At 39.4% G+C, this 19138-nt stretch overlaps 2 protein-coding genes across 2 annotated transcripts; one reads left to right on the plus strand and one right to left on the minus strand.

Annotated features, from left to right (window-relative positions):
* Positions 1-265: 265 nt before the first annotated feature.
* Positions 266-14272, plus strand: LOC125837827 (uncharacterized). Its single transcript, XM_049516897.1, has 4 exons — positions 266-508; positions 9738-10099; positions 13660-13792; positions 13943-14272. The coding sequence occupies exons 1-4, from the start codon at positions 266-268 to the stop codon at positions 14270-14272; spliced, it is 1068 nt and encodes a 355-aa protein (XP_049372854.1).
* Positions 14273-16864: 2592 nt separating this feature from the next.
* On the minus strand, positions 16865-18761 carry LOC125837828 (zinc finger CCCH domain-containing protein 39-like). The gene is made up of 2 exons (XM_049516899.1): positions 18029-18761; positions 16865-17085 (listed from the first exon to the last, which is right to left on the minus strand). Exons 1-2 carry the CDS (start codon positions 18759-18761, stop codon positions 16865-16867), a joined length of 954 nt encoding a protein of 317 aa, XP_049372856.1.
* Positions 18762-19138: the final 377 nt, after the last annotated feature.

Genomic DNA, 19138 nt, shown 5'->3' on the forward strand with positions numbered 1-19138 from the left:
ACTCGAGACTCATGAAAAGAACTACCCGACCCATGACCTCGAGCTAGCGGCGGTGGTTTTTGCCTTGAAAATATAGAGGGACTATCTCTATGGGGTACATGTAGATTTGTTTACCCACCACAAGAGTCTTCAATAACCGTTTACCCAAAAAGACTTGAATCTCCGACAAAAAAGGTGGTTAGAGCTTTTGAAGGATTATGACATGAGTGTCCAATACCACCCCGACAAAGATTATGTGGTTGCGGATGCCCTAAGTAGATTGTAAATGGCTAGTGTGGCCCATGTAGAAGATGAGAAGAAGGAATCGATTTGTGATGTGCATAGGTTGGCCCGGTTAGGTGTCCAACTAATGGAATCCTCCAAGGGTGGGTTTATGGTTCATAATAGTTCTGAATCGTCCTTTGTTGTTGATGTGAAGTCTAAGCAACACCTAGATCCTATTTTAATGGAGTTGAAAGAATTGGTTCTCAATAAGTCCGTTGAAGCTTTCTCCCAAGGGGGAGATGAGGTGCTTAGGTACCAGGGAAGATTGTGTGTTCCGAATGTGGATGGCCTAAGGGAGCAAATTTTATAAAAGGCTCATGGTTCGCGATATTCTATTCATCTGGGAGCCACCAAGATGTATCGTGACCTACGGGAAGTCTATTTGTGGAATGGTTTGAAAAAGGATATAGCGGGTTTTGTAGCCAAGTGTCCAAATTGTCAACAAGTCAAACCCGAGCACCAAAAACTCGGAAGATTGTCCCAATATATAGATATTCCTACTTGGAAATGGGAGGATGTGAACATGGACATTGTAGTGGGTTTTCCCCGTACTCGAAGGCAACATGATTCTATTTGGGTCATTGTCGATATGATGACTAAATCAGCCCACTTCATTCTGGTTAAGACTTCGTTCTCGGTGGAATACTATGCCAAGTTGTACATCAATGATATAGTGAGGTTGCATGGGGTTCCCTTATCTATCATATCGGATCAGGGTGCCCAATTTACTTCACACTTTTGGAAGGCATTCCAACAAGGGCTTGGTACAAATGTTAAACTTAGTACCACTTTTCATCCTCAAATGGATATTCAAGCGGAAAGGACCATTCAAACCTTGGAGGACATGTTGAGAGCATGTGTGATCGATTTCAAAGGTAGTTGGGATGACCATCTCCCTTTGATTGAATTTGCCTACAACAATAGTTACCACTCTAGCATTGCCATGGCTCCATTTGAAGCACTTTATGGGAGAAGGTGTAGATCTCCGGTTGGGTGGTTTGAGGTAGGTGAGTTTGCTCTAATTGGTCCCGAACTAGTTTATGATGCCATTGAAAAAGTTTGACTTATTAGAGATAGGTTGAAGACGGCCCATAGTCATTAAAAGTCTTATGCCGACAATAGAAGGAGGGATCTAGAGTTTGAAATTGGTGATTGGGTGTATTTAAAAATCTCACCTATGAAAGGTGTGATGAGGTTTGGCAAGAAGGGGAAACTTTGTCCCTGGTATGTGGGCCCATACCAAGTCTTCAAGCGTATTGGGAAAGTTGCATATGAGGTGGACTTGCCAAATGAGTTGTCCCCGGTCCACCCGGTGTTTCATGTTTCCATGCTCAAAAAGTGTATTAGGGATCCGGTGTCTATCCTTCCTTTAGAAGGCTTAGGAGTTGATGAGAACCTTTCTTATGAAGAGGTCCCGGCTGAGTTTTTGGACCGGCAAGTGAAGAAGTTGAGAAATAAGGAAGTAGCTTCCGTTAAGGTTCTATGGAGGAATCACCTCGTTGAGGGTTCTACATGGGAGGCCGAGGCTGATATGATGTCCTGTTTTCTTCATTTTTTTCCTTCTACTCCTATTCAAACTTGAGGTAAGTCATTCATCTATAGTTTTTAGTGTTTTGGGAGTCATGTGTATTGAATGAGCCCTCCATGATTTCCTTATGTGTTACATGTTCTTATGAGAATCCATTTATTGTTTACATTGAGTTTCCTTGATCTATATGTTCCTCTTGTTGAATTGCATTGTAGTATGATGATTGCATATTCAGCTTCATGAGGTGAAATAATGAGCATGCTTAGTTATGTTTTGATGACATGACATGTTGGCTTAATATTGTTGTGTTGAGCTTGCTTGAGTTGGAGAAGGTAGTTCCTCCTACGTTTATGTTATTTGATGAGTTTCACCCATATTGATTTTTGGTAGATATGGTTCTACTCTCACATGTCGCATTGACTATGTCTTGTGATGGAGATGAAGTTTCCACCTTTTGAATGTTGCATATGGTGGATAGTGCTTTTGTGAGCTTTGCTCATATTTGATATGTCATGCATGATGGGCTACAAGTCTAGAGTTTCTAACTTAGTTGATGTTTTGGTCATCATTTGGGGACGAATGTTCCCAAGGGGGAGATAATGTAACACCCCGTATTTCTAATGAACTAAACTAGAGCCTAACGTGTAGTCTAGTAGCCTAATGAAATATAAACGTAAGGTTAAGGTCCTAAAATAATGTTCCTAACTTAGTATTAGGGTTCTAGTGCCTAAACGTCAAGGCACGACTCCCCTAGGACCCCCTCCCGAAAGGGTCCATGAGGAGGACCCAAGGAAAGGTCCAAAAAGCTGTCCAAAATAGCCTCATTCACAAAGAGGCAACCTACGAGGTGTAGGTTGACTCACACCCCGTAGGTGGGGGTAGTGAGTCAACACTTAGTTTCTACCAACGACCCTCCAAACTGCCTAACCACAGCCCCAATTCACAAGTGTGCAGTACGGAGCGTAGACTGAATCACGCCTCATGGATTAGTCTCGTGAGTTGGGACTTAGTCTCCTCACAAAAAACCTTGAGCCACCCATCTCTGATCCAAACCACGAGTGACTAGTATCGTCTGTGATTTGGACCACTCCCCGTGAACGGGGACCCGTGGATGGTGGCTTGGGTGGACTTCCTTAGGTCGGCTAAGTGGGGGTAGTTTAGTAACTTCCTAATTAATTTGTTTTAAGGGTTAGGACGGTTATAATTAGTTATTTTAAGTATATTAAAGTATTTTTAGGTATTAAAACAAGTCTTTGACCCCTCACAACTCACAACTCAAAATCAAAACCCACTTCCCTCCCAAAGTTCTCTCTCTAGGACTCCATTGAAGAACCAAGTCAAAGCTCAAGCTAGGTCACCAAGAACAAGTCTTTCTTCTCCAAATTCATGAGGATCTCCACCTAAGGTATGGATACTCTTCATTCCTGGGTAGTTATCCCCCAAAAAGTCCCTTCAAAGTGTGTTTTTAAGACTTCCAAAATCTAGGGTTTTACTCTAAACATGGGATCTTCTTCTAGAACGATTTATATTGTTCAATTATGATCTATTGTGGTTAATATGATGGTTTATGGTTAAATTGATGTAGTATTGATAATTTTTTATGAAGATCTCTCTTGGACCCATGGTTTCCCTTTCTTCCTAAATTGTGAACTAGGATGTGACTTGATTAGCCATGGAAGTTGGTAGTTGATTCTGTTTATGTTTAATTGATGGTGGAATCATGAAATATCTATCTATTGTGGTAATTCTATAATGTTAGGGTTGATAATGGTTCATGGCCTAAAAGGGTAATTGTCTAGGGTTGGTGTATGTTGATGTTTTTTTCTACATGACTATGTGAATTACTTGGATATGAATGATCCTATATCTAGTGTGGGGGTATTGATGTCAGATCCATCTCCCTTGTACCCTATACACTTGATTATGTATAAAGCATGTATGGATGTATGTTTATAGTAAACCTATGGTGTTGCTTGAAAGGACCTTCTCATGATCACACTACTATTGCAATGTGAAAGGTTTTACTCACATGCTAACGTTTCTAAATGTGAAAGGAGCATTCTCACTTAAGGAACCTATGGGCTATTATGATATATATTGACATGAGGGTCTAATACACTCAATTGTGACTATTGAACCTAAGTAAAGGCTAATGGTGACATTTAAAGGGGATAATGCTTAGCACCGAGAGGACATGAAAGTAAGATGGGGGCTTTTACGTTTAGCAAGTTCGGCTTCCCAATGTAGGATATCTCATGAGATAGAAACCTTCTACGTTTAGCAAGTCTGATTTTCTAGTAGCAATCTCCTTTTCCCGTAACTATGTGCCCACATAGGTCTTAGCTAGTGGATCCACCTAAATAACTAGAATGTACGTTCTACATTAGGCAATTAGAACACCACTTTTCAGTGTAGGGGTAGAACACCGGATTCCATGTAGCTCACATGGTCTATATCGGTTAATGCAATCTTTCCCTAAATGATAATGAATGAACTATGGTAATGACATGGACTTTAAGTAGGACTTCTTAAGAGGTATTTCTTCGTGTGAGTGGGGGTATGGGACTTCACTTTTACATTGCACAAGTATACTCTAAGAGGAGTTTTGGTAAGGTTCTCTTATATTATTGTGATTTATGAATAATGCATGGAAGGTATGAATGAATGCTATGAATGTGAATGTCATCACTTTTATGTGTATTGTTGGTAGCCTAAAAGTAATACTTAGCATTTGGTAGGATTATGGGATCTTGCCTTTGCATTGCACTTGTATGGCTTTGGGATGATCATATGTCGAATTGAATTATGTTTCTTTATGAATGTGCATACTGGTTTCTAAACTTGACTAAAAGCATGATTTCAACTAAATATCCCGTTTATGCATGTTTTCAGGATTTTGTGCAATGTGCCCATACTTAGTACAATTCATTATGCTAACCCATATTTTCTACTTTACTATGAGTGTAGGTTTCGGTCGTTGATATTACTACTTCCTTGAAGGTGAAGATTGGGTCGACTATTCCCTAGGCTTGGTGAGTCCTCAAGTTCAAAGATGAGTTGCTATTGAGTCAACTTTCTAGTTTACCTCTTATGTTCTAGACTATGTTGTATTTCCCATTGTTGGGAACTTTATTGATGTAAAGGCCATTGTCCCTATTTGTACTCTTATGTTTAGATGGTGATTGAGACAATGTCTAGTTCCTATTTTCCTCATATGAAGAAGTGACTTCTATTGTAAAAGTTTTTAATTTATCCTTATTTTTCTATGTCTTTATGTGATGATGAAAGCTAAGGGATTGTATGTGACCCCTTCGGGGATAATTACGCCGTGTTACGACTAGAGGGTGCTCTCGGGTCGTGACAGTTGTGTTGAGATTAACCTGAGTACCATGACCTTTTTGAAATGGCTTCCAAAAATGAGAGGTAAACTGAGGACCTCTATCTGAGATGATAGACAAAGAAACCGCATGCAACCTAACTATCTCACTAATGTTAAGCTTGGTGTAGTCTTCCACCGAATCTGTAGTCTTAACAGCCAAGAAATGAGTAGACTTAGTAACTTTGTTTACTATCACCCAAAGAGAGTCATGTTGTCTGCGCGTACAAGATAAAACTGTAATGATGTCCATGTTGATCACCTCCCACTTCCATGTAGGAATGTTAATCTCTTGAGTCATACCTCCTGGTTTCTGATGTTATACCTTCACATGCTGACAATTGGGGCACTTATTCACAAAATCTGCTATATCCCTTTTCATGTCATTCCACCAAAAGACTTCTCGCAGATCAGGGTACATCTTAGTAGCGCTTGGATGAATAGAATACCTGGAGTTATGGGCTTTTGCAAGAATATGTTGTCTCAACTGACCCACCTTAGGAACACATAATCGACCATGATAGCGAAGCACACCATCTCCCCCTTGGGAGAAAACCTCAACTCTCTGCTGATGAACTGCACTCTTCAGTTGAAGCAATACCGGAACATTGTCTTGTTTTTCCTTAACCTCCGCTACTAATGAAGATTCTGAACTGTTACACCACCATTTGATATGCCCATAAGGCGAACTCCCAAGCGAGCAAGCATGTGAACATCTTTTGCTAGTTCTTTTCTTTCTTCCTCAACATGTGCTACACTACCCATAGATAGTCTAATAAGAGCATCAGCTACTACATTGGCCTTACCAGGATGGTAAAGCACATTCATTTCATAATCTTTGAGGAACTCAAGCCATCTCCTTTGGCGAAGATTCAACTCTTTCTGGGTGAACACATACTGAAGGCTCTTATGGTCTGTAAACACATCCACGTGAACACCATACAAGAAATGTCTCCAAATCTTTAGGGAAAATACTACGGCTACAAGCTCGAGGTCATGAGTCAGATAGTTCTTCTCATGCACCTTAAGTTGTCTAGAAGCATAAGCTATAACCTTACCTCACTTCATCAACACACAACCTAGGCCGTCTCTGGACGTATCACAATAGATCACATAACTGTCTGAACCCTCTGGTAGAGTCAAAACAAGAGTTGTAGTCAACCTAGTTTCAGTTCTGCGAAGCTCTTCTAACACTCATCTGACCATTGAATCTTAACCTTTTTCTGAGTTTAACTTAGTCAATGGAAAAGCTATGGATGAAAATCCTTCCACGAACCTTCTATAATAACCCACGTATAGAAACTTATTCATATGCGCCCTCGAATCAGCAACCATATGGGGAGCATACCTGGAGAGTTGTGTGAACTTGAGCCTGTACTATTGGACTGACATACTACCTTGCCTCAAATTCATGAACTCCTGAGCTTTTGCCTCCCTCAACCCTCTTGGGAAGAGCCTGTCCATAAAAGCCTCATTAAAACATTCCCACTTGATAGGAAATGCATTTGTACCCCTGTTTTCTTTCCATTCAATAAACTAGATGTGAGATACATCATTAAGTTGGTAGGACGCCCACTCTACTCTATCATTTCTAGTCATTTGCGTCACTCCAAAGATTTTCTTGACCTCATCAATGATGTTCTGGGGATATTCTCCAACTTGCAACCCTAGAAATTCTGGTGGATTCATACGGACGAAGTCTCAGACCCTGGCTAGTGTGGACCCAACATTAGCATTTGCAGAAATTGGAACCTGCTGATTGTTCTGGTTGGCAACACTCTGAGCCAAAAGTTGAATAGCATTTCAAAACTCTGCATTTGAAACCTCATAGTCTGGGACGGGAGAAACTGTGTTAGTGTTGCGGGCATTCGCATTCCTTGCGTAAGCTGTACGAGGAGGCACGATTTGAAAATGCATAACGACAATTAGAAAGAGAAGTTGGATCATACATCACGCACGATAAAAGTAGCACGATTTACTAAAGCACCTCCTAGACTCCCTCTCATCTGATGTGGTACACTTCACACCCATGAAAAGGACTCTACTTAATGCGGCTTTTCAGACATCCTAGGACACTTAAACCTAATGCTCTGATACCAAGTTTGTTACTCCCCGAAGCTACCCCCAGGATGTGGACACGGGACCTAGGATCACGAGTGACCCCCAAGTTAACCCTGTTAGCATATCATAAGCATACTTAAAGATTTTCAACATAATAGACATATTTTGCAGAAGCTAGAAACATATCATAAAATGATATGATGGGGAATACCCATTCTAAGTCTGAATATATATATACTGAACAAGATTTTAAGACAATGAACTATTACTCAAATGCTAAACCTCAATCTATCTATGTGCTAACTGACTAGAGATGTTGGGACATGCCCCTAACTAACTCTAGCAAATACTGAAAATGGAAAGATAACATGTCACTCGTCCTCAAAGAATGAGGACTCACCACTGATACTATTGAACTGGAGATCGAGAACCGATCTATGCATGATCTGGATGTGGAGGACCTGAACCTACATCACGAGAAGATGTAAGCAGAGTATGTGTCAGTACTTGAAGGTACTGAGCATCCAAGATAGAATAAAGCTGAACAATATTACATAACATAAATAGAGCATAGTGATCAATGATATAAGATAAACATAAAGAAAATGCTAAACATGATGAATATGAACTGACTGAATGTAATGATCAAGTTTATAACATACTGAATACTTAATTGAAACTAAGAACCTGGTCAATACACTAGAATCTATATGTGGGAGCTACTAATAACCAACATAAAATCACATGAGCTAAATGTGGAGTCCGATGTATACGCCCCATCGAGGGGACCCAATATAACTTGCTAAGGGTATAGAGGCATGACTGGCATGATCACTAAATATAATGCCTACAGAGGAGACTTACCTACGGGGGAAATTAGTTCTGGGACTATGAGGGTGACTGACTCTAGTAGAACTCGGTATTAAGCCTACTCCCAATAGAATGTATAAAATACAACAAAACTATAATAAACTGAATAGCTCGAGATTCTGACATGTTAACTGAAAATGCAACATTAATATACTGATAATGAAACATTCTTAACTGGAACATGTATAATCGAATAAGATGTCCTAGCAAGTATAATTCATGACCTAAATGAATCTACACAACTAGGGTTCTGAATTTCATGCAAGAACTAAGCAACAATTCTACAATAATATGATAATCTGATTTGGATTAGTCTAACAACTGATTCCCAACATAAATCTGAAATTCTAGAAACCCTAAGTCTAAGCATGATGTAGAGAATAAAGAATTTGACAGAATTCTAGGGACCTAATTGGTGAAAGGAACCCACTAGTGAAATCCCACATACATCGTGACGACTTTCACGGAGAAATCTTTCGATTTGGGGTTGGAACTGATGAAATCTTTTTGCATTCTTGGATTAGGGTTGCTCGACTTATCCTCTTATTTTGCTCTAAGATCAGTGATTTTTTTTGAATGATTGATTAGGTTAGATTCTAATTTTGTTTCTAGGCAAAAACTGACAAAAAATACGTAGTTTAGGGGTTAAACGATGTAGTTTAGAGGTCCAATGCATAGGGGAAAGGACAAAATGACCCCTGACTTAAAATATGACGCAGTTGACCACGGACTTTCTAACGGACAATCAAAACGACCACGAACAGTCAAGCTGGCCGTGGTCCTTGGTCCTGTGGTCGCTGGTTTTTGAGACGATCTTCCACGGGCGCTACCACAGTCCGTTTTCAGGACCGCGGCCCATGAAGGGTCCCGTGGTCTGACGTTTGGGCCTGGTGGACTCTACCTGGATCCGACAAGCGCCAGTACGTCCTATGAGGTGGTCCATAGCCCATGAAAGGCTCCGTGGTCAACCTATGTTGGAAGGGTGTTGAGTTCACGGGAAGGTCAACGGACCGTGGTCTCTCTCACAGTCCGTGAACCCTGTCGTGGTTCATTGGTTCTGCTATTTTTCTGCTGCATTTTCTAAGTCTGGTTTCCGAGGTGTTACACAGACCTACCTCTCCTACAGATATCAGAAGTTTCTTGGGTCTAGCCGGTTATTACAGAAGGTTTGTGGAATGATTTTCATCCATAGCTTCTTCATTGAGTAAGTTGACTCAGAAAAAGGTTAAGCTTCAGTGGTCAATAGAGTCTGAGAAGAGATTCTCAGAACCGAAAATTAGGTTGACTACAACTCATGTTTTGACTCTACAAAATGGTCAGATGGTTATGTGATCTATTATGATACATCCAGAGTCGGCCTAGGTTGTGTGTTGATACCGCAAGGTAATGTTATAGCTTACGCTTCTAGAAAGCTTAAGGTGCATGAGAAGAACTATCCGACTCATGACCTCGAGCTTGAAGTCGTAGTATTCCCTTCATATTTGCAGACATTACTTGTATGGTGTTCACGTAGATGTGTCCATAGACCATAAGAGCCTTCAGTATGTTTTCACCAAGAAAGAGTTAAATCTTCGCCAGAGGAGATGGCTTGAATTCCTCAAAGACTATGATATGAATGCGCTCTACCATCCTGGTAAGGCCAACGTAGTAGTTGATGCTCTTAGCAAACTATCTATAGAAAGTTTAGCGCATATTGAGAAAGAAAGAAGGGAATTAGCAAAAGATGTTCACCGGCTTGCTCGCTTTGGAGTTTGCCTTCTGAACATATCAGATGATGGTGTGACCGTTCAGAATAGCTCAGAATCTTCACTAGTAGCGGATGTTAAGAAAACACAAGACAGTGATTCGATATTACTTCAATTGAAGGGTGTAGTTCATCAATATAAAGTTGAGGGTTTCTCCCAAGGGGGAGATGGTGTGCTTCTCTACCAGGGTCGTTTATGTGTTCCTAAGGTGGGTGAGTTGAAGCAGTGGATCCTTACAGAAGCCCATAACTCCAGGTATTCTATTCATCTAGGTGCCACCAAGATGTATTGTGATATGCGGAAAGTCTTTTGGTTGAATGGCATGAATAGAGATATAGCTGATTTTGTGGCTAAGTGCCCAAATTGCTAACAGGTGAAGGTAGAACATCAGAAACTAGGAGGTATGACTCAAGATATTAACATTCCTACATGGAAGTGGGAAGTGATAAACATGGACTTCACTATAAGTTTACCTCGTACACGTAGATAGCATGACTCCATTTGGGTGATAGCAGACACAGTTACTAAGTCCGCTCACGTTTTGGCTGTTAAGACTACTAATTCAGCAGAGGACTACGCCAAGACTTACATTAATGAGATAGTCAGCTTGCATGGGGTTCCTTTGTCTATCATCTCAGATAGAGGTTCTCAGTTTACCTCTCATTTCTGGAAGTCATTTCAGAAAGGTCTTAGTACTCAGGTTAACCTCAACATAACATTTCATCCACAAACGGATGGTCAGGCAGAGCATACCATACAGACCTTAGAGGACATGTTGAGAGCTTGTGTGATCGACTTCAAGGGTAGTTAAGATTATCACCTTCTTATTATAAAGTTTTCCTACAACAATAGCTACCATTCCAGCATTCAGATGGCCCCTTATGAGACATTGTATGGGCGTAGATGCATATCTCCAGTTGGTTGGTTTGAAGTAGGTAAAGCAGCCTCAATAGGGCTAGACTCGGTTCATAATTCTATGGAAAAATTTTAGCTCATCAGAGATAGACTTAAGATAGCCTAGAGTCACCATAACTCATATGCAAATGTGAGGAGAAGGGACTTGGAGTTCCAAGTTGATTGGGTTTTCCCGAAAGTGTCATCCATGAAGGGGGTGATGAGATTTGGAAAAAAGGAGAAGCTCTGCCTTAGATATGTTGGCCCTTACAAGATCTTGAAAAGGGTTGGTAAAGTAGCATATGAGTTAGAGTTACCAGCAAAATTAGCAGCAGTGCATTCGGTCTTTCATATTACGTGTTAAAGAAGTGTGTGGGTGATGTAGAATCCATAGTACCTTTAGAGAGTGTGGCTGTGAAGGATAGTCTCACTTATGAGGAAGTTCCATTTGAAATTCTTGATCGTCAGGTTCGAAGGTTGAGAAATAAAGAAGTCGCTTCAGTTAAGGTATTGTGGAGGAGTAAATTTGTCGAGGGAGCTACTTGGGAAGCAGAAGCAGCCATGAAAGCCAAATATCCTCATCTCTTTCCTTTCGATCCCATTCCAGCTTGAGGTAATAGTTCCTCTTCAGTCTTTTAGTTACTCTTGCGTAATTTCAGTCTTAGTATCATGTTCTTTCAGTTATACTTGCATTTTCAGCATATTTGAATGTTCATGGGATAGTTCAGTTAGGTTTCAGTTTCCAGTACTTAGTGGTAGGGTTTACAGTTCTTTCCCTACATACTCTGCTCGCTCAGGCTTCCTTCGAGGACGAATGTTCCCAAGGGGGAGATATTGTAACACCTCAGAAAAATCAGCTTTTGGACTCCACAAAAAAATCTGTGAACCACGGCAGGTTTCACGGACCGTGAAAGGAACCACGGTTCGTTGACCTGCTCGTGCCTCATACCCTCCCAGAAGAGGTCGAGCACGGGACCCTTCACGGGCAGTGGACCACCCAAAGAGTCATGGGGAGGCTCATGTATGCCAAGCAGAACCCCACCAAGCTCAGACACGAGACCACGGAGCCCTTCACGAGCTGTGGTCTTGATGACGGGCTATGGTGGCTCCCTTGAAGCTAAGCCAGCAGGCCCCTAGCCCAAGTGAAGGACCACGATCACCTTCACGATCCGTGATACTTTACACGGTCCTTAAAGTGGACGGTAGAGGGAATGGCCAATAACCTATAGCTACTGGCTTACAGACCACAACCCATACGATGGACCATGGTCCTTGTGATGGGCCATCGTTATGTCCATGGTCGGGCCCCATCAGATTTTAAGTGGGGACATTTTGGTCTTTTCCCTTATGCATTGGACACCTAAACTATGTAATTTTGGTCAGTTTGAGCCTAGTAACTTAATCAAAACTTACCCTAATCGATCATTCACCAAAAACTAGAGCAAAAGAAGAGAGTTCAGGTGTTAGCATCCTTAAGAACATCTACAAGATTTTCTTCAGTTCCATCCTTGAAATCGAAAGATTTCTCCGTGAAATTCATCACCAGGTATGTGGGATTTCCCTGGTGGATTCCTTTCATCAACTAGGTCCCTAGATTTCAGTCCAAATCTTGATTCCCTCAATATTTCTTAGACCTAGAGTGTCTAGACCTCCAGATAATTGCTACGATTTAGTTGTTGTAACGTTCCTAATCAGATTATCATGTCTTAGTGATGTTTTGCATAGATTCTTACATGGAACTCAGAACCCTAATCGTGTAGTTCTTTTAGTGCATGAATTACACTAGTTAGGACAAATATACATGCCTCAGTTTTCAAATGTTTCATTATCAGTACTTAATGTTGCATTTTCAATTAGCATGTCAGAATCTTGAGCTATCCAGTTTATTTGTAGTTATGTTATATAGTACATGTTCTAGTTAGGAGTAGGCTTAGAGCGAGTTGGACTAGGGTCAGTCACCCTCATAGTCCCAGAATTATGTGCCCCCATAAGAGTATAAGTCCCTTCTGTTGGGCATCATTTTAAGTGATCACGCCAGTCATGCCTCTATACCCCAGGAAAGGTATATTGGGTCCTCTCAATAGGGCGTATACATCAGACTCCACGCTTAGCTCATGTGGTTTTATGTCGGTTATTAGTAGCTCCCACAGTCAGATTCCAGTACGTTGATCAGGTTATCAGTTACAGTTCAGTATTCAGCTTCAGCATATCATATATTTTGCCATTGAACTCAGTTCAGTTCATCTTCAGTATGTTTAGTATATTTATCATGTTCATTTTATATCATTGCTCAGTATGTTTTGTTCAGTTGTGTATATTGTTCAGATTTATTCTATCCTACATGCTCAGTACCTTTCAAGTACTTACATATACTCTGCACTACATCTTCTCGTGATGTAGGTTCAGGTCCTCAGCATTCAGATCATGCATAGATCAGTTCCCGATCTCCAGCAGTATCAGTGGTGAGTCCTCATTCTTCAAGGACGATAGACATGTTTTCCTTTACTTTCAGTATTGCTAGAGTTAGCTGGGGGCATGTCCTAGCATCTCTAGTCAATTAGAGGCTTATTTAAGACATAGTTAGATTTAGTTTTAGCTTGAGTTTGATCTTTCAATTGTTATTAAACTCGCAGTTTATATATTCAAACTTAGGTCCGGTATTCCCCATCATTTCAGATTATAACATGTTTAAGCTTCTGCGCAGTATTTCTCATTTCAGTTTATCTTAGTATACTTATGATATGCCAGCTTAGGGTTAGCTTGGGGTCACTCGTGATCCTAAGTCCCATGTTTACGTCAAGAGGGTAGCCTCGGGGCGTGACAATTCAAGTGTTAAACGACATGTTGAGAAAATGTGTGATTGACTTTGGAGGGCATTGGGATAAATTCCTACCATTGTGTGAGTTCTCTTATAATAATAGTTACCACTCCAGCATTAACATGGCACTGTTCAAGGCACTTTATGGGAGGAGATGTAGATCACCCATGGGGTGGTTTGGGGCTGCAGATGTGAAATATTTGGGGGTTGATTTGGTGAAAGATGCTCAAGATAAGGTGAGAAGCATCCAAACTAAGCTTCTAGCAGGCCAGAGTCGATAGAAAAAGTATGCAGATCGTAGGGTAAGGGACATGACATTTTATATTTGTGAGCAAGCTCTTTTAAAAGTGTCACCCATGAAAGGGGTGATGAGATTCATCAAGAAGGGCAAGCTTAGTCCTCGCTACATCGGGCCATTGGAGATTCTTGACTATGTAGGGCTAGTGGCTTATAGGTTGGCTTTACCGCCTAGCCTATCTGGGGTCCATCCAGTGTTTCAAGTGTCCATGTTGAAGAAGTATCATGTTGATGGGGATTACATCATTAAGTGGGCCTTAGTTTTGTTAGAAAAAGACCTTTGGTATGAGGAAGAACCAATAGAAATTCTTGACCACAGTGTCCAGAAGCTGAGGACCAAGGTGATAATATTTGTGAAAGTTCAATGTAAGCATCGTCCAGTTAAGGAAGCTACTTGGGAAACTGAGAAGGACATGTGAGACAAGTATCCACAGTTATTTAACAATTCAAGTACTACTCTACTCTTACCTTAGCCAGTTTTTCCTAGTTTATCACTCAGGGATGAGTGATGGGTAAACTGGTATCTACTGTAATGACATGTTCCCGTCGTTATGGAAAAGCCAATGGAGAAAGAATTGGGGCCAGAAAACTTTTGAGTAGTGACTTGGAAATGTCTAGTCTAGTCCAGATTTGGATGAAATCTGAGTCAGGTAAGGTCTAGGGAAATCTAGTAATGAATGGGGGATTTAATTAAGAATTTGATCACATGAGTGGATAGCCAAAACGTTAAGGAGACTGTACGGCTTTACACAATCGAATTCGGGCATGTAGAACTCCCAAAACTGATCTTGGCATGAAAGGGTAGTTTCTCAACGTCAAGGGTTGAAGGTGTGTTGCGAAATGGAAGCTTGGAACTCAAATTCCGAGCTTCTGTATCAGTGCAATCTGTCGGGTGGGATTATTCCCGCCAAGTAGGGGCCGCTGTGGCAGGACAATCGCAACTTAAGTTAGGGAAAAACCCCAATTTCGTTATTTTCTGCAAAACATCATTCTTGAGAGCTAGGAGATGACCCATAGAGGTTCTTGACAGTTTTCCCATAATTTTTAACACTAAAGGTAAGATAATTACTCCCCCAAAATGTGTTTCGATTCTTAGAACTTAGAATCTTGGGTAATTATCATTTGGGGACGGTTTTGGCATGAAGTTCATGGTGGAAAAGTCCTAATTGAGCATTAGGATCTGGGTATTGCCTTGGGTTGATAATTTTAGTTATAATTTGGGTAAATTAGGCCTTGTTTAGTAATCATGCATTATTTAACTATTTTAGACTAGGAACAACCGGAAAGAATCCGCATAGGGAAGGCTCAAGTGTCTTAGGAGGATTCAAGTTTGGTTTCGAGGTAGGTGATGGTTTGATTTCCTGTTTGTGTGATATACACCGGTTGATTGCTGCATTGTATGCATGCGTGTATGTGAATAGGGAAATGTGAATCGAACCTAATGAAATGATTATGTGTGAACAACTACATGCAATGAACCTACTACTTGACCATGTGACTATATGTACTATTCATTATGGTGTGGTTGTGATTGTGGTTGTGCTGATTGGATCGGGTGTTACGCTCCGACACATGCATTGAATCGGGTGTCACGTTCTGACACATATATTGGATTGGGTGTCACGTTCCGACACATACATTGGATCAGGTATCACGTTCTGACACACTAACAATTTGGGTATGGGTTCCATGAGAGAACCATTTCTGATTATTATGCTTATTTCTACTTATCATTCATATTGGGAAATTGTATGTTGCTCTTAAATGATAACTGGCTTGTGCATTCCGTATATGTGTGTTGATTGTGTTGTAATTGCTTGTGTATATTGTGCTTATTAGAATGGCCGCGTGATCCTATCAGTACACTGTGGTTGTGTACTGATACTGCACTTCCTCGTTCTTTGTTGAGTACAGGGTAATTTCAGGCGGCTACTGACAGACCTCAGTTAGGAGATCACTGATCGAGACTGGATTCAAGGGTGAGCCAATTCTTCCAAGCTGTCATGGGCCCCCTATTGTTTGGTCCATTCCTTTCGGACTCAGACGTTATAGTTAGACTTATTCGTATGTTAGTTTTTGGGGTTGCACCCCTTTTTCTTAGACTTGTCGTTAGTAGAGTTTTGGTACCTTGACTTCATGTTCTAGGGGTTGAATTTCCGCAATAGTTATGTTTAGTTGTTTATTTAATGCTTTCGGAGTTTATGGGAACTCCATGTTATTCTATCATTTAAAACTGCTTCAGTATATTTAGATGCATAGTTTTTTGTTAAGTTGATTAGTCGAGCTGTAGTAATGATTCTACCACCGGAGGTTTAGTGTGGGTGCCAATCACGGCGGTCTGGGTCTTGACAAATAGCTTGAGTATCGATTGATATAATGTTTTGGGGATGTTTTTGTAGATCTTGACTCTTAACTTCTTGTATTTGTCCTTTACTTTAGCATTCTTCTATTTCGTGTGATAGCTCGTTACTTCTAGTTCCAATCTATGGGTTCGACTTACCTACTAGTGGAATGGATGTACGTGTCATCATGATCTAAGATTTTGAATTGTGATATTTGGCCTACCAAAAACATGGCTAAATGAGCTATTAATTTGTCAACTGGCCCATAAAGATCTGAAAAAATCAAATAGTGTTTGGCCTTGGAACTACAATGAAGGTAGACAAAAATGAGCATTTGTATATGTTGGTGTTCTAGTACGATCATTAATAAACCAATCTTCTCAGAGAAAAGAAAAACATATAAAATAATGATAATCCATCCGAATAAAGTAAAATAAATTTATGATATTTCTATGTTTTTCTCGATGAAATTCTATTAGGTATTACCTTAAAACAAAAAGAATATTAAATCCAAATTTCAAAAGCCAACAGTTTACACATAATGTAAGAAACTATATAACAAACTACTATTGGATGATACACCATGAATACGATATCCATATTAGTTTATAATCCTTGTTGGGATGCATCCATTTATGTAATCAGTATTGGAAACAGTAAATTGAAAGTTCAGCTCTCAATGTTTCTAAATAAGAGGTGGGGTGGAATATAACCATCGAGCCAATCTCCATATATCTCTGCGATCTTTTTTGATGGTTTCCACTTAAGGATTTTCTTTTCCCCTTTTTCATCTTTTACCGAAGCATTGACCACTGTGTTTGCAACAAGTGGAGCTGAGAAGGGCCTTGGAGTAATAGGGACAGAATTCATCAACACAGGCGCTTGCAACTCTGCTAAAAGAAATAGCCAACATCAGCAAAATGAGCAGAGAAAGAAAGAACTTCAGGAAAGAGCTTACAAGATTAGACTTAAATAGAAAAATAAGAATATGACTCCAAGTAAGCGATCACAATCAAAGTCAATAGATCTCATATTTTACTATAGAAAGTCAAATATAAAAAATTAATATATAAGAGATATGTAACTCATGAAACCATCATTCACATACTTTGTGTCTACTTGTTTAGTAAAAAATTTGCAACGACCAAGTTACTTTAATGTTAGACCTATAAAAACCAAGATGTAGGATAGATGTTGTTAGCTTTGCATTGTTACTTGCTTTAAATGTTAGATATGAATAGACAGAGAAACTACATATCTAATGTATTTCAGAGGAAATAAGATAGTCGCCATTGGAGAACAATAAATAGTTGTGAATATGTGAAATACCAACCAAAGGACATTGTAACACAACCAATTCCTGGAATATTATATGGACCCAAACACATCAAGATTTTCATGTTTAATGAAAGAATACAACTGTTGAATGCTATTTTGGCTACAATTTTTTTACATGATATTTTCTCTTTTCTAATGTAATTACTATACAAAAGGTAAATCATATGAAGACCTTCTCTCTTTCTAATTTTATACAAGATTCTCATTCTAAGTTGAACTATTTCATCTCTAACAAAGAACTTACATAGCAACAAAAAATATTTCCTCTAGGATCTCTATCAATACCTAGTCCTTCTCTCTTTCCAATTTTATATAAGATTCTCATTCTAATTTGAACTATTTCATCTCTAACAAAGAACTTACATAGCAACAAAAAATATTTCCTCTAGGATCTCTATCAATAACTAGTACTATTCACCCTTTTTTTTTACAATAAATATGTAATTGAATTATATAAATGAAAGAAAATGTGAGGGCAAAAAAAGATTAGCTTACCTGATAGGCCATGAGCAAAGTGACAACGATCACGGAAGGAGCATTGACCTGTTCTCTCCCACTTGTTACATATCTTTGTCTTCCAATATGTAGGCATCTTAAAACGGACAATATCATTTTCATTCTTACTAGTCTCAATCATCTTAGGATCACTAATGTTCCTTGTAGTTTTGATACTTATTGCAAAACTCTCCTTGTCCTTTGGCATGTTGGTCTTAAAATTTGGAGGACGTTCATGACGAAATTTGCACTTATGTCCATAAGGACACTCCTCTCCATCATAAAATATCTTGCAAATTTTCATCCTATGCATTTTTTCCTTATCCTCATTCAACTCTCTATCCTTTACAAGGACTAGATCCTGCCAATTGGGAGGAGGATCCCGCAGATCTTCAACACCATGAGCAAAAGTACAATTTTCCCCATTCTTGTAAGCTTCTTTCAAGAACTTAGCACACATGCAGGTTTTATAAAATAAATGGCTCATCTCTTTGCTTTCTTGAAGATTTGGTGAATTCACTCTATATTTAATAGCTGGGAATGTTATAGAATTTGGCAAGTTGTTATCGGAATCTGTCATTCTCTTGAAAAAAGGTGCATGCTCAAACTGACAATAGGACTCAAATAGATCATAGTTCATCGAAGAATGAGGACAAACACCTCCAGCATCACCATCAGCAAATGGAATTAGAATAAAATGCAGAGGATAAGGCGGTTGATCGGAAAAACTCATATCTCCTTTTATGATGCTGATTATTTAAATGAAATCCGCTTTTATTCTTTTCCTCTCTCTAAAAAAGTAAAATAATGATTCAAACTTTTAGCAGAAAATAGAGAATTAATAAGATATAAAACACCTTAAATAAAAATTAGAAAAAGAAGAATAAGTATACAATAATAACTAACATATGGCAGAGAAACAGAGATACTATTGAAATAACATAACACAATAAAGGTACACAACAATGACTAAAACATACATTGGTAAACAATAACAAAATATTCAGTATAATTTTACAAGTGTCTTCTGGATATAGATCTTTTTACAGAAAACCATCAGATTAAAAGAAGAGTTTTCCAAGAAGAGTTGCAAGAATGATTTTTAAGTAA

The sequence above is a fragment of the Solanum verrucosum genome, unplaced genomic scaffold, assembly GCF_900185275.1.
Source record: "Solanum verrucosum unplaced genomic scaffold, falcon-dt-bn FXZP01000139.1, whole genome shotgun sequence".
Lineage (NCBI taxonomy): Eukaryota > Viridiplantae > Streptophyta > Magnoliopsida > Solanales > Solanaceae > Solanum > Solanum verrucosum.